Source organism: Hemiscyllium ocellatum, chromosome 1 (genome assembly GCF_020745735.1).
Source record: "Hemiscyllium ocellatum isolate sHemOce1 chromosome 1, sHemOce1.pat.X.cur, whole genome shotgun sequence".
NCBI classification, from domain to species: Eukaryota; Metazoa; Chordata; class Chondrichthyes; order Orectolobiformes; family Hemiscylliidae; genus Hemiscyllium; species Hemiscyllium ocellatum.
The window spans coordinates 98,630,263-98,646,165 of NC_083401.1; the positions used below are offsets into that span (position 1 = coordinate 98,630,263).

Here is a 15,903-nt window from a genome sequence, read left to right on the forward strand (position 1 = left end):
CATGTTTAAATTGTTTATTATATGAGGAACAAAGTGGTTTGAGCCCAATTCCCTGGGAAACCACACCAATTTACATTTCATCAGCAGAATAGCAGGAGACATTCTAAAAATGAGATGTCATCGAGTCATAGACGTACAGCACGGAAACAGACTCTTTGGTCCAACTCGTCCGTGCCGACCAGATATCCCAACCCAATCTAGTTCCACCTGCCAGCACCTGGTCCATATCCCTTTAAATGGGTATATGACTTCCTAGTCATATACCCATCCAAATGCCTTTTAAATGTTGCAATTGTACTAGCCTCCACCACTTTCTCCAACAGGTAAAACTAAAATGCAGGACTATTTGATTTTCAAACAAAGGAAACAGCATGCCACTGACAAAGTTAAGTCATGCCAGAACCAACAAATCACTTGTAAGTGCTGTAAGCCAAGCCACGTCCAGTGAATAATCGCGTATAATTAAGCAACTAATAAAAGGAAGAGGCTCCACATATCCAAGCTTCAATAATGGGGAAAACCAGAATTTCAGTGTAAAGATAAGGCTAATACATTCACATCCATCCAGAGACATAAGAGTCAACTGAATTTTTTTTTTGCAATCTCCTCCTGAGGTCCCTAGCATTGCAGATGCCAATCTTCAGCCAATTCAATTCACTCCGAGTAATATCAAAAAGTGGCTGATGGCACTGGCTAAGGCAAAAGTCCTGAAAACATTCTGGCAATAGTATTGAAGACATGTCCTTCAGATCTATACATGATCCAAACCAAGCTGTTCTGGTACAACTATAACACTGGTTTCCATCAGGCAGAGTTAAAACTTATCCAGGTATGTCCTGCGCACAAAAAGCAGAACAGGTCATACACGGCAATTACTGGCCTATCACTACACTTTGGCATCGCCTCCTGCACCCTTTATTGAGCTTGAGTTGGGTCCTCAGCTTGATAGTATGATAGAATGGGGAATATGCCAGGCCCTGAGGTTCCAGATTGTGGTTGAATACAATTTTGCTGACTGCCCACAGCATCTCATGGAAACATAGGAAATAGAAGCAACTATAAGCCATTATGTTGATAGAGTCCAGTCCATCATTCAACATGATTTAACTTGTCAGCAAAGTGATTAACAACACTATCAGGCAGCATGCACTTAAGAGTTCAGTTTGGCTTCTGCCTCAGCTCCTCACTTCATTAATGCCATTGCCCAAATATGGACAAAAGAGTTGAACAAAAGAGTGGAGGTGAGAATCACTGCATTTGATACCAACGTAGCAATTGACTGAGTCAAGGAGTCCCAGCAATACAGGTATCCAAGGAATACAGGATTATGATCCACCAGTCTGGAAAAGGGCAGGTTGTAAGGGTCTAAAAGTTGAACAAGTGCACACTGACTGGAAACCAATTTTGGTGGATAAAGCGGGGATGGAAAGAAAGATGAATAAGGTGCAAGCTAAGTATGTATTCATGATAAATAATTATGGAATGCCCAGAGTTAGAGTACTCTGGATGATTAAGGATATTGATGAGAAAATAAGAAAGAAAAAGGAGGCATATGATACATACTGGAATAATAATAGCAATAGAAATTTGGAAGAGTACCTCAAATGCAGGAGAAGAGCTAAGGTTGGAATAAGGAAGGCCAAGAGGAAGCATGAGGGAAGGCTAAAACAAATAGCAAAATGCTCTTCAAACATATTAAGAGTAAAAGGTTAGTGAAAGATAGAGTAGGGCTTATAAGGTAAGCTGTTCAGTGAAGCAAAGCATATGACAGAAGTACATAGAACATTACAGCGCAGCACAGGCCCTTCAGCCCTCGATGTTGCGCCACCCTATCATACTAATCTGAAGCCCATCCCACCTACACTATTCCATGAATGTCCATATGCCTGTCCAATGACGACTTAAATGCACTTAAACTTGGTGAATCTACTACCATTGCAGGCAAAACATTCCATACCCTTACTACTCTCTGAGTAAAGAAACTACCTCTGACATCTGTCTTATACCTATCTCCCCTCACAAGTTGTGTTCCCTCGTGTTTGCCGTCCCATACTTGGAAAAAGGCTCTCCCTGTCCACCCTATCTAACCCTCTGATTATCTTGTAAATCTCTATTAAGTCACCTCTCAACCTTCTTCTCTCTAAAGAGAGCAGCCTCAAGGCCCTCAGCCTTTCCTCGTAAGACATTCCTTCCATATCAGGCAACATCCTAGTAAATCTCCTCTGCACCCTTTCCAAAGCTTCCACATCCTTCTTATAATGCGGTGACCAGAACTGAACACAATACTCCAGAGCTTTGTACAGCTGCAGCATAACCTCCTGGTTCCGGAACTCAATCCCTCTATTAATAAAGGCCAAAACACTGTATGCCTTCTTAACAACCTTATCAATCTGGGTGGCAACTTGCAGGGATCTGTGTACATGGACACTGAGATCTCTCTGCTCATCTGCAATCCCAAGAATCTTACCACTAGCCCAGCACTTTGCATTCCAATTACTCCGTCCAAAGTGTATCACCTCACAATTGTCTACATTAAACTCCATTTACCACCTCTCAGCACAGCTCTGCATTCTATGTCTCTCTGCAACCCACTACATCCTTCATCACTATCCACAACTCCACCGACCTTAGTGTCATCCGCAAATTTACTAACCCACCCTTCTAAGCCCTCATCCAGGTCATTTATAAAAATGACGAAAAGCAGTGGACTCAACACTGACACTTGCGGTACGCCGCTAGTAACTGGACACCAAGAAGAACATGTTCCATCAACTACAACCCTCTGTTTTCTTTCAGCAAGTCAATTACTGATCCAAACTGCTATGTCTCCCACAATCCCATTCCTCTGCATTTTGTATAATAGCCTACTGTGGGGAACCTTATCGAACGCCTTGCTGAAATCCATATACACCACATCAACCGGTTTACTCTCATCTACCTGTTTGGTCACTTTGTCAAAAAAGTCAATAAGATTCAGTAGACACGACCTACCCGTCACAAAACCGTGCTGACTGTCCCTGATCAGATTATTCTTTTCTAGATGGTTATAAATCGTTTCTCTTATAATTTAGTGGTTTGCTTCTGGTTTTATCCAATAGGAAAATGTTGATAATGGCCTCGTTGAAAACGTGGACGCTGAGCAATTGAGCAATATGGTGTTAGACAAAGAAGAGGTGGTTAAAAGGCAGCAGTGTTCCAGGTAGAGAAGTAGACTGGCCTGGATACATTGTTGATTGCTGAGAGAGGCAAGACAGCGAATTGCACAGACCTTGAAAATTTTCCAGACCTCTGAACACAACATCAGTCTTGGGAGAGTGGAGGATTGCAGATGTGACACCATTGTTTATGAAAGGAGCAAAGGGTAACCCAGGAAACTATAGACCTGTCACCTTGACATTAACACTGGGAAAACTGATGGAGGCCATACAGGATAAGGTAAACCTACACTTAGGGAAAATAAGTTAATACGAGACAATTACCATTGCTTTGTCAAGGGCAGGACTTGTCTGACAAATTTAATTGAGTTCTTTGACGAGATGACACAAGATGAGGGGAGTGCTTGTGATGTTGTATACTTGGATTTTCAGAAAGTATTTAATTCTGTGCCACAAGGCAATTTGTTTGCCAAATTAGAAAGGTTTAGGATTGATAGGTCTTTTGCAGCATGGATTAGAAGTTGGTGAAAACAAACAGAGGATAGGTATAGATGTGCATTTCTCAGATTGGTGAAGAGTTGGAAGTGGTGGTTCCCTGGGATCAGCGTTGGGACCCTTGATTTTCTGATTCATATAACAATTTGGAAATTGCTTTGAGGGCAGCATCTCTAACTTTGTAGATAGGCTAGGGATAATAGTGAATTGCGAAGATGATGCGACTTCAGACAGATATGGACAAGTTGGCCAAATGGGCAGACACATGGCAAATGAATTTCAATGCAGAGAAATGTGAGCTGGTGATTTTGGTTGAAGAAAACAGAGACACAATATAGGTTCAATGGTGCAACTCTGAGAGGAGTCTAGGAACAGAGGAACATTGGGAACACGTGCACTGTTCTCAGAAGGTGGCCAGGCAAGATTAAACAGTTATTAAGAAAGCTTTTAGGATCCTGGGTTTATAAATAGAGGCATGGAGTATAAAAGCAAAGAAGTGATGCTACATGTCTAGAAATGTTTGGCCAGACTACAGCTGTGTGCTCTGGCATCTTATTTAAAGAAGGATGTTAAAGCACTGGAAACAGTGCAAAGGAGATTTACTAGAATGATAACAAGAATTAGGGATTTTAGATACAGGAAAGATTAGAGAAATTGGGTTTATTCTCCTTGGAGCAGAAAAGAGTTGACCATATTGAATTGTTCAAAATTATGAACAATTTTGACAGGGCAAAAAATGGTATTCTATTTCCACTAGTTAGTATGTCAATAACTCGGAGTCACAATTTCAAGACCATCAGCAAGACAGCCAGGAGTGAGATGAGAAGAAACTTCTTTACTCAGAGTTTTTAGGGTTTGAAATGCGCTGCTGAGGAGAATGGTGGAGGCAGATTCTGTACAAGTGTTCAAAACAGAGCTGGATATATATTTGAAAGTGATGAACTTGGAGGGCTATGACTAGCTGGGTAACTCTTTCTGGACAGACACAATGGTTCAAATGGCTTCCTTCTGTACAGTAAAAGTCTACGATTCAATGAATCAATGGGAGTCAAACGAACATTCAGCTCGTTGGAGTCATACCTAACACAAAGGATGATGGTTGTGGTTCTTTGTAGTCAGTCATCTCAGCCCCAGCTGTTGAGCATCCCAACCATCTTCAAATGTCCTTCCCTCCTTCATAAAGGTTTGCTGATGATTGCACAATATTCTACACCACTCATGATCCTTCAGGTACCGAAGCATTACATGGCCATTTGCAGTAAGACCTTGACAACACCCATGCTCGGACTGGTAAGTTGCAAATAACAGGTGCTTCAACAAATGCCAGGCAACGACCACCTCAAACAAGAAAGGTTCTAAGCATTTCCACCTGACATTTAATGACATTACCATCACTAAATCCCAAATATCAACATCATGGCCTAAATGCTGGCCTGGATAATGATACCCACATCCTGTGAATGAATTTTTAAAAATCCTGGTGACTTAACCTTTGGCCAGAAACTGAACTGGATCAGGTATATGAATATTCTGGCAACAAGATGTTCCAAATGCCCAACTGTTTACAAAACACGTCAGGAGTGTAACAAGCTATTCTCCCTGTGCCTGGATGGGTGCAACTCCAACAATATACAAGATACTCAATGTCATCCAGGAAAAAAAACAGCCTACTTAATTGGCACTTCATCACCCACTTTTAATATTTACACCTTTCACCACTGTCACACAGTGGTAGCAGCTTGTGTTATTTGCAAGGTGCACTCCAACACTCACCACAGCTCCACTGATTACAATTTCTAAACCCACCAATGTCTACCACCTCAATGAATAAGGGCAAAAGATACATGGGAATATTGCTAACTGCAAGTTCTCCTCACAAGCCAGAACTGGAACTGCATGGCTGCTCCTTTACAATCACTGGGTCAAAATCCTGAACAATACTCTGGGTTTACATACACATCAATACAAGGAGGCAGCCTAGTACCATCTTGTCATGGGCAATTATTGATGGACAGCAATACAGATGACATGAAAGAATTTCAAAAATGCTTTCTTAGTACATTGTGACTAATAGCTGTCTGACCTCTGGCTTGCGCTTTCATTTTTCTTCCTTTCCTTAATAGCTATGCTTTCTAGCTTCCGATCTGCTAGGATTGTCCCAGAATTTAGGGAATTTTGGAAAATTACAGCCACTATCTGCAGTAACTCTGCAACTCTCCCTTTTTGAGCCTTGAGACATGGGACATCAGCTCCTGAGAACTTGGCAGTTTCATCCATCGAGTTCCTCCACTGATATTAATTCCCCTAAATTTTACTCTCTATTTCTTGTGTCTAACTTGTACCTTCTACTTTGAATGGCAGACAATGGTTCAATGTTTGCCATTGTCTCATTTTCTGCTTCCAAAGGAACAGTATTTACAATAACTACTATTTTCCTTTAGATTTACTTTTAGATTTCGTTTTTACAATCTGTTGTTATATTTCTGGTTGGTTAACTCTCAATTTTTTTTCTCCCCTTTTTAATCACTTTCTTGGCCTTTATTCCCAAATTTCAGAGTTAACACTGTTCTTTGCAGTGTTGGAAGCCCCTTTTTTCCATCTAATATGACCCTTAACTTCCTGACCTACAGATGAATCTTTCTTGCTGAGTTTTTGTCTTTCAATGGAATGTACTTTTGCTGAATATTTTGAATTTTTCCTTCAAATGCATGTCAGCATTTATTTATCATCACACATTTTAGCCTATTGCCCAATGAAGCTTGGCCACTCCTCCCATCTATGCAATTGGCTTTGTTTAAGATTATGATTGGATTATGTCATTTAATGAAAAATTATTGTTAGAAACTTGACTTTTTCATCCCTATTCAACAGTACAATTGATAAAAATTGTCCCAGAATAGAAGACATGTCAATAAAACACCTCTCATTAGAAAAATAATTTAACACTTAACACTTATTTATCCATTCATCTATCAGTTATAGTTTAAAAAATTCACAGAAATTCTTATATTAAGCAAGATTCTTTGAAAAGAAAATGCTGGTACATACCCGCACAAGAGCATCGTCAATTATATGATCGCGCCGTACTTTAAGTCGCAAATAAGGTTGAACCTGTTGACCTTGTACCAAATTGTATAGAACAGTTATACGCCGTTCACTAAACATTCGTATTCTGTTGTCATAATAGAGGCCTTGACTTTTTGTATACGGGGTAAGGAGGAATGGACATGTCAAGAAAGAAAACTTCTTTTCACTGTCTACTTTAAAAAATATGTAGTCTTTATCCATTGCAAGAATATTGTTCAATGACTCGTTAACAAATTCATCATAAGATATCACGGGTTGACAGCAGTCAATAGCCTTAAAATTAAGTTCTTTTTCCAAGGGGTCCACCCGGGGACCCTTCTTATAACGGGTGTCCTCAATCAAAATGCTCTGGTGCAAATTTGCTTCACTGTTTTCTTGTGACAATTCTTCATCTTCATCCTCTGTGGTTAACGTGCCACCCAGCAAATTTGCATAGTACACCAATTTTAGACATTTAGCTGCTGCAACTGCTGTGTCATCTTCATTTACCAAATTTCGACAACTATAATCATTGCTTATTACTTTGAATGTGATAAGCTGCTGAAAGATCTCAACCATTCTGCGAATGTCACTAGAAGTGTATGTTGACCACAGACGTATCAATTTGGCTTGTGCTGACAAAGGAAGCTTGCACATTGCTTTACAGAACATTGGCAAGGCTCCTTCCAGATACTCCGGACTATGTAGGTTGTGATTTTCCATGACAATTATGAATAAGTTTAGGTAGTCTGGATCCCTGGTATATGCATTATGATAACTTAATTCACATTCCACATCTGGTGATAGATATATCAAAGCATTAATCAGTGCAGTTTCTATCCGGTTATGTGACAGTAGTTTTGTGTAGACTCTTCGTACAGATTTCACATCAACAGTTAATTCTTCAAGGTTAAATGTTTGCCCAACACAATCACAAGGTTTCTGCTGTGAGCAACAAGGTGCTGAATGATCGCCTTCCGTTATTGTTTGCAGATCAGCACTTTTTTTCAAATTATCCGGTACATTTCCTGGTAGACAACTCAAGCAATTTCTCTTCATCTCAGGTTTCCTAAAGCTCTTAACTAGTGTTTCTGAACGGGAGAATATCCGGCCTATAACATGAACCAGTGGTGAGAAGTCTCCAGTTTCACTGCATACACTGAGAATTTCATCCACTTTTTCTTCAGTAAGATAGGTTATATCTAGCAATAAAAATATCAGTTGATCAAATAAGTAACATAGTTAAAACAATACTTTCCTTCTCCATTAGATAATAATTACATTAAATCTTTGCACCAAAACAAACAAGATGTTCTATTTTGTAATCAAACGATTTCAATTTCTGAACATATTTCACAATCAGTAGCGTTAGACAAATTCACTGTCAAGAAGAGCTACTTTTAACTAAAGAATGAAGTTTAAAAAAGAAATTAGCATCTCAGGCCATCAAGCTCCTGAAGACCTAAACAACTGCAAATGAAAATTTGCAAACACAAAACAAAATGACCTTTTGGATAATTTTAGTACTAATGAAACTTAAACTTGATCAGTAAAGTCTGTTCTATAATATTTTACAATTTTTTCACTTTGGAAAATGAAAACAAATAGGATCATCAGGAGAAAGCCAACCTCAAGTTAAGGGGTACAAAAAAGGTACAGAAACAAAACCTGCAGGAACTACAAAATATATGAAATGTGACACAACGAAACCATCACCTGCACATACAAAACTAAAGCTAGTAAACCATGCAAAAAAAATCTGTTACTTCAACCCAGGGAGCACATGAACAGCTGAAGTGACAAATTCACTTTGAATAAAAGGCACTCCTGGTATAGGAATTTCCAAATATACTTACTTGCAGAAATGCTCCACATGGTAGAATGTAAAAACAAAATCAACGTGTTTCAAGATGTTTATTTCAAGGACTTTGCTAGAGGTCAGAATATCTACAATATGACAGTTCAACAACACTCAGGAATGGAGGTCACAAATATTCTGCTCTTTTTAAGAAAACACAAACTTTAATGCACATAAAGACAAAGTCATTAATGCACATAATGACTAAGCAACCATTGTCTCATAAGTGCAATTCCACTGCTATACTCCTGGAATTGGTTGCTGCTAAAGTTAAGATGGAAGACTTGACATGAAAATGTATTAGTTCCTTAATTAATATTCTCAGGGGAACAAAGATTACCACGTGACATTCTACAGCAACCTAACCATGAATAAAACAGAAGTAGATCTGGTATTTTGTCTCGTGTGGTATCAACGTTGCAGATAACAAATACTATCAAATCAAAACAATGATTTTGAATTCTCCCACACCAACAAAATACCTGAAAAGTACCATTTTTAAAGGAATTAGAATTATCATTTAAAATAATTATTGTAGATAATATAAAAAGAAAAGGGGCCGCACAGTAAGCCAGAGTTGAAAGTAATGAAATGGGGAAGTTCTAGATCTATAACAGGTAAATTAAAATTACAAGGATACAGAAAGAAAGGGAAAGGGAGGCAGGGACTGGCAGAGATATGAAGAGATTTAAACACGAGAACTGGAATTTTAGAGGAGATTGGGGACATGGAACCAATACAAGTCAATGAGGTTCCAGCAAGATAATAGCAACAAATGCACCAGCTGTAGTAGGTAGCAAAGTCAACAGAGGACAGTTGAGTTTGGGTTGCTGTGTCTTAAGGAAAGCTGCAACAATTGCCTCAAACAGTTAGAATAGAATCCCTACACTGTGGAAACAGGCCCTTCGGCCCAACAAGTCCACACCGACCCTCTTAAGATTAACCCAACCAGACCCATTCCCCTACCCTATTATCCTACATTCCCCCCTGATTAATGCACCTAACACTATGGGCAATTTAGCTTGGCCAATTCACCAAACCTGCACATCTTTGGATTATGGGAGGAAACCAGTGTACCTGGAGGAAACCCATGCAGACACTGGGAGAATGTGCAAACTCCACAAACAGTTGCCCGAGACTGTAATCGAACCCAGGTCCCTGGTGCTGTGAGGTAGCAGTGCTGACCACTGAGCCACTGTGCTTAGTTCTTCAAAGAGATAAAGAGTATATCTAAACTAATAATGATCTAGCATTTGATCTTCTTGATGAAAATCATTGCTTTTAAATAAGCAATTGAGTAAATTCAATTTTGCCGATCAACATTTACCTGACAAGGAAAAATAAAACCTTACTTTGAAAGTTGTTCTGCTGCTGTTTCTTACAACAGATCACATCCAACTCACTTCTAACAGCCTTGCTGTTATGTTTGTATTTGTCAGGTGAAACATTTTGGAAAAGTAAAGATCTTGGCTTCTTAATGGGCCAAGCTGTGCATAGCTCTGCCCTGGTGCGATATAATTCCAGAGCTCTGGCTGCAGCTTGATTATTGTCCAACTGCTTGAAACCCGGGCAGGAAGCACAATTCTCATTGGCACAGAACTCATTTCCACAGCCTTGTGTTAATTGAAGGTAGTATCTTTCAATCAATTCCTTGGCAGCTTCTCGTTTCCTATAAGAAATTTTAAAAAGTGATGTCAACCAGTATTAAAATCTGACCTTAAGTGGATGTATATAAAATGTCAGAACAACTATTTCTGGGTTAACCCTTCACGTAAGCAAGTACTCTCTAAGTTCAGAACACAAGCAACAGTTTGCTGACTGCGAATACTTGGTTTTGCATATTACAGTTATAATTAAATTACTCAAATTATACTGAATCTGCCATTGCTCACACTGAGATTCATAAAATCACCAGTTTTTTTTCTACATTAGTTAAACAATAAGCCTTTTCATGTTGTCATACATTAATTAAAAATAACAGCATTGTTTACTTTGCAGATCTTGGAACAAATTGGCTCCAAGAGTATCAATGTTTGCAAGAGTACGCCACATAAGAAAATGTGAAACAAGAGTTAAGATTTTATTGAGTGATTGTATTAGATACAAGTAGGGGCTACCTCTGCTGCTCCGACAAAACAATTTCACACAGCTTATTTGCTTAGTATTATAATTCATTTGAATTGTATACAGTACACTTCAAATGAGCTGACACAATTAACCAAGGAAAGGTTTAACTGGACTATGCATAATTGCATAAATACTAACTTTGTGCTTTAAAATTATTGTCATTACTACTTCATCCAGTACCATAAATTATGGTTCAAAAATCACACAACACCAGGTTATAGTCCAACAGGTTTATTTGGAGGCTTTCGGAGTGACGCTCCTTTATCAGGTGATTGTGGAGGGCTCGATCGTAACACAGAATTTATAGCAAAAATTTGCAGTGTGATGTAACTGAAATTATACACTGAAAAATTGATTGTCTGTTAAGCCTTTCATCTATACAACGATAGTTTCACTTCTTTCATGTGTAAATCACAATGAAAGGTTTAACAGATAAGCACTTTTTCAATGTATAATTTCAGTTACATCACACTGTAAATTTTTGCTATAAATTCTGTTTTATGATCGAGCCCTCCACAATCACCTGATGAAGGAGCGTCGCTCCGAAAGCTAGCATGCTTTCAATCAAACATGTTGGACTATAACCTGGTGTTGTGTGATTTTTAACTTTGTACACCCCAGTCCAACACTGGCATCTCCAAATCATGACATAAGTTATGGGTAAGTAATAACGGTAGGTGAGTCCATACTCTTCTTATTTATACTTGTATCCCACATGTCAGAACATAACTCAGAATTAATTAAACTAAGGGGTGAGGGCAGTGCCAAGTTTTTGAGCCAAAATTTACATCTCAACCCAACATCTTGTGTACAAATGTAGTCATTTTTTCTGATTACACTTTTAAAAGTCCTGAGATGGTGAAAAGAGCTGTTAAAAAGTTATTCCTCTATAACGAAAGCAGCTTTTTTTAAGGGTGATTAGATAAGATCTATTCTGAATAAAAACGATCGTGGAAACGTGAACGGGAAAAACTGAACTGGTATCACTTCATAAATAATTTGACACCTCGCCGTGTTAACTAGAGATGCCTTCGCGTGTTCCAGCTTTACCAATTTTTTACTACAATGAAGTGGACATGGCTGGGGTCCTGGGACTGTGCTGACAGCCCGAGGGAGACTACGGTTTGAATCTGGTTAGTGCCCAAGGTCCACCTCGCCCAGGCCACTGTTATTTGAGGAGCTGCAAGTGCCGCCTGCAATGGGCCGTGCACCATTTCCAGCACCATCTCCGATCGGTTAGACAAGGCTAGGCTCAACCAAGGAGGGGGACACTCACCGCTTGAGGCTCGCCGGAGAAAGGGCGAGCAGCGTGACCTGAGCGTTAGTGTCAGGGGAAGTCATGCGAAGCCGAAGACAGAGGAAGATGAGGCGACAACGGCCACTTCCACCGTAAACATTACAGACCCTCACACTCAGGCCCAACCCCTCCAACCACTTCCGGCCCTTGCCCCGCCTCCTCAGTCTATTTCCGGTCCCAGCTGCCCCGCCCCCGTTGCAGCCTCCAGCTTTCTCACTATGATCCACTTTTACACATCCGACTGCAGCCAGACAATGACCAACATTATGCCATTCCTATTAATCTCCAGGTTATACCTGGTATTCCTTATCTAAATGCCAAACTTTCTTCCTTTTCTTGGAGGCGTGGGGATAGTTTCATGACATCCTCTCTTGACTCCTCATCAGTTTGCTTGTTTGACTTCCAGACTTGGATGAGTTGCAGTTTATTCCAGAAATGAATGAACTAAATAAACCAAAAGCATCACCACAAATTCATTCCCTCCCTTGCTATTGTTTTGAATTAAACTGGACTGATCACGTTCTCAGGAGAAAGTGAGGACTGCAGATACTGGAGATCAGAATAAAAAAAAGAGTTACATCCGGATGAAGAGTTTATGCTTGAAACATTGACTCTCCTGTTCCTCGGATGCTGCCTGGCTGGCTGTGCTTTTCCAGCACCACACTTTTTGACTCTGATCACATTCTCAACATTTATTTTGATCTGAAGCCAAACTTCCAACACACTACGTTAAAGATGACTTTCATTTTCATGCCGTGGACCCTTGGCTCAACCATTTCAGAAACCCTCAAATGTTTCTTTGTTACCCACAAGGTTGATTACTTCAATCCTCAATTTTGGCCTTTCCTCCAATTTATCCTGATGACAAATCAGAAATAGCTGTTCAGGGTACACTTCACGTCAGCTCTGATGACGCATCATTTCAACTCGAAACGTTAGCTTGCCCACTCTCCATGGATAATGTCTGACTCACTGCGACCTCCAGTATTTGTTGCTTTCAATACAGATTTCAGCATCTGCAGTAGGTTATTATATTTTGAAGGATACACTATTGCTGTGTACCATTGAATGTTGCGAGGCACTTGATTGAGTTAAGACTTTGATATTTTTAGCTAATTAAGCCGGATGTTCCAAGTCAGTTTCACTGGCCAGACCTTCCTCAAACCAGAGCACACAGTTTCCTACTAATTTGCAGGAACATGTAGTGATGTTCAAGACTCAAAGGGATCCCTTGTCATTTGCACCTTGGCTTTCTGAAAAGCACGATGTGACATTTGATCATTAGTACATAGAACAATGGATTTTCTCCAATTCCTCAAGAATGTTAGGTCACGTTAGAGCCAGTGAGCTCTTCGATCATAGCACTATAGCCAAAATCAACAGCAACAGCCAAGAGAACATGCAGTTCCTCCTTGATGGCTCTGCCATGTTCTCCTTCATTGAGAATTATAACTGTCAGGACTCAAAGCAACCAGGAGAGCTGGACACCATGTTTTTCCAATTTGTAAGAGCTACACCATGCTGGGAACTGGAGACATTTACCCAGCCCTCCTGTGCTGGTAAGACGGTTAACAACAAGATTTCTGCAGAGCACTTATTTCCTTGGGAATTCCTCACTGCAAATTGCCCCTTTGATTAATGATGTTGGGGTGTGGGTGTTCGACTGAGGTGGACAAAATTAAAAATCACACAGCACCAAGTTATAGTCCAAGAGGTTTATTTGGAAGTACAAGCTTTCAGAGTGCTGTTCCTTCCTTAGGTAGCTAGTGGAGTAGAATACAGAATTTATAGCAAAAGATCATTCTGTCATACAACTGATGAGATATATTGAACAAACCTAGATTGCTCTTCAGTCTTTCATCTTTCAGAATGCGTTGCAGGTTTCGATTCATTAATATGTAAATCTCAGAATCTCTTTCAAGCCACATTCCCGAGATAACTTCAGGTTTTATTTCATTAAGATTTTTGGTATTCAACCTTGACATCCTCTTCATGCCATATTTTGTTTTACAACCCTCCTGGCGCGGCGCTATATTAGTGCAGCTGCAATGGGGACTGCAGCAGGTGGAATACAATTCCCACAGGGCGCCTCGTGTACAACGCATGCGCAGGGTGTGGGGGCCGGTGCCGCGAGTCGGCGGGGCGCATGCGCGATGAGGCTCCAACCGCTGGTGGTCCAGGCTCAGGGACGAGGCCCTAAGTAACTAACGTCCGAGCAGCCTGGAGGGAAGAGAAGAGGAGCCGGGCAATGGAGCCGGCTTGGCGGCAGGGTGGACGGGGCAGGGGCCGTGGGAGGGGTAAAAGCGGAGGCGGCCCCCCTCAAGCGGTTGGAATCGTTAGAGAGCCTGAGGCTGGTGCAGCAGGCGATAATAGACATGGAAGAGGCTCCAGCTCCGGCTCCGGCTGGAGGAGGAGCAGCAGCAGCGGCGACTGGTCGAGGAGTCAGTCCGAACCTAGCAATGGTAAATAACACAGTACAGAGAAACTGACTGAGGCTGCCTAAGTGTAACACCTGGACAGTAAACTTGTCTGTCAATATCATCATCTTGTTGAAATTGCTGGTAGACTGTAACCTCTGCAGTCCGGAAATCTGTTGTTTGGAAACGCCAGTTGTCAGAAAATATTTTGAATGAATCCAAACATCTAGTGGCCTCATTGTAGCGCACTATTTTGGAAACAAAATATTTTATTTTATTGTGGTCTTATATGACTCTATGCGTTTATCACTTTGTGTTTACTTGTTTATGTATGCTGATATCTAAATACATTTGTGGTCAGAAATCCAGCAATAGCTTTGTCCACCACATTCTGCACTGTGAAACCAAAGCAGAAATTGCTAGAGAAACTCTGTGGATCTGAGAACATCTGTGGAAAGAAAGCAGTGCTAATGATTTGAGTCCAGTGACTCTTCAGAGCTGATAGTAGTTGGGGAAAGGTGGTATTTATCCTGATGACCAGGTATGAGAAAGAGTGAGTGGATAAGTGGAGATGGAGCCCAGAGGGAGAGAAAGATAGTTAGGCAGACAAAGCGGTGGTTGTTAGGAAGCTAGGACTAGCTTAAAGCTGATAATGGCAATAGTAAATCATAGAGATGTACAACATAGAAACCTTTGGCCCATCTCGTCCATGCTGACCAGATATGGGTGACAATGAGTTGACAGTGCTGAAAGCAGCTCAAGTTATGACATGGGTTGGATGTGGGTGAATGACTTAAAAGGTGTTCAGGCCTGAAATTTATTGAACTTGACATTGAGTTCTGATGGCTGCAAGGTTTCTAAGTAGAAGATACAATGCTGATCTTCTAGTCTGTACTGAGCCTTGCTGGAGCTGCAGGCCCAAGACAGAAAAATTGGCCAGGTGAAAGTGAGGACTGCAGATGCTGGAGATCAGAGCTGAGAGTGTGGTGCTGGAAAAGCACAGCAGGTCAGGCAGCATCCAAGGAGCAGGAGAATTAGCATTTCTGGCAAAAGCCCTTCATCTGGAAATATTGGCTAGCCAACTAAAACATGCTGAAGTGACAGGCAACTGGTAGTTTAAGGTAATTTTTACGGACTAAATGCAAGTATTCTGCAAAACAGTCATCCAGTCTGCATTTTGTTGTCCCAATATAGAGGAGATCACTTTGAGAACAGGCAATACAGTAGACTAGATTAAGTGAAGTCCAAGTAAATCATTGCTTTACCCTGAAGGTATGGTTAGAGTCTTGAATAGTGAGGAGGGAAATGGTAAATGGACAAGAGTTGCATCTTTTATGATTGCATGGGAAGGTGCCACAGGGATGTGAGGAAGTATTAGGAGTGTAAGAGAGTGGAATAGGTTGTTGTGGAGGGAGCGATTCCTGTGAAACGCTGACAAAGTAGGGAAATGTATGTCTTTGGATGTGTCTTTGGTGGATGGAAAGTGAG

General features: G+C 40.6%; 2 protein-coding genes across 2 annotated transcripts in view; one reads left to right on the forward strand and one right to left on the reverse strand.

The window, feature by feature from the left end:
* LOC132819445 (ubiquitin-protein ligase E3A-like) overlaps positions 1-12,141 on the reverse strand; it is a 35,278-nt gene extending 23,137 nt beyond the window's left edge. The window contains exons 1-3 of the mRNA XM_060830955.1: positions 11,978-12,141; positions 9,927-10,243; positions 6,699-7,918 (exon numbers count right to left, since the gene is read on the reverse strand). Of these exons, the coding sequence (XP_060686938.1) occupies positions 6,699-7,918; positions 9,927-10,243; positions 11,978-12,042 (1,602 nt within the window). The 5' untranslated portion in view covers positions 12,043-12,141. The remainder of the gene's footprint in view (positions 1-6,698; positions 7,919-9,926; positions 10,244-11,977) is intronic.
* Positions 12,142-14,157: 2,016 nt separating this feature from the next.
* The window catches only part of nfxl1 (nuclear transcription factor, X-box binding-like 1), a 156,776-nt gene continuing 155,030 nt past the window's right edge, over positions 14,158-15,903 (forward strand). Inside the window, exon 1 of the mRNA XM_060830967.1 lies at positions 14,158-14,460. Coding sequence (XP_060686950.1) covers positions 14,247-14,460 — 214 coding nt within the window. The 5' untranslated portion in view covers positions 14,158-14,246. The remainder of the gene's footprint in view (positions 14,461-15,903) is intronic.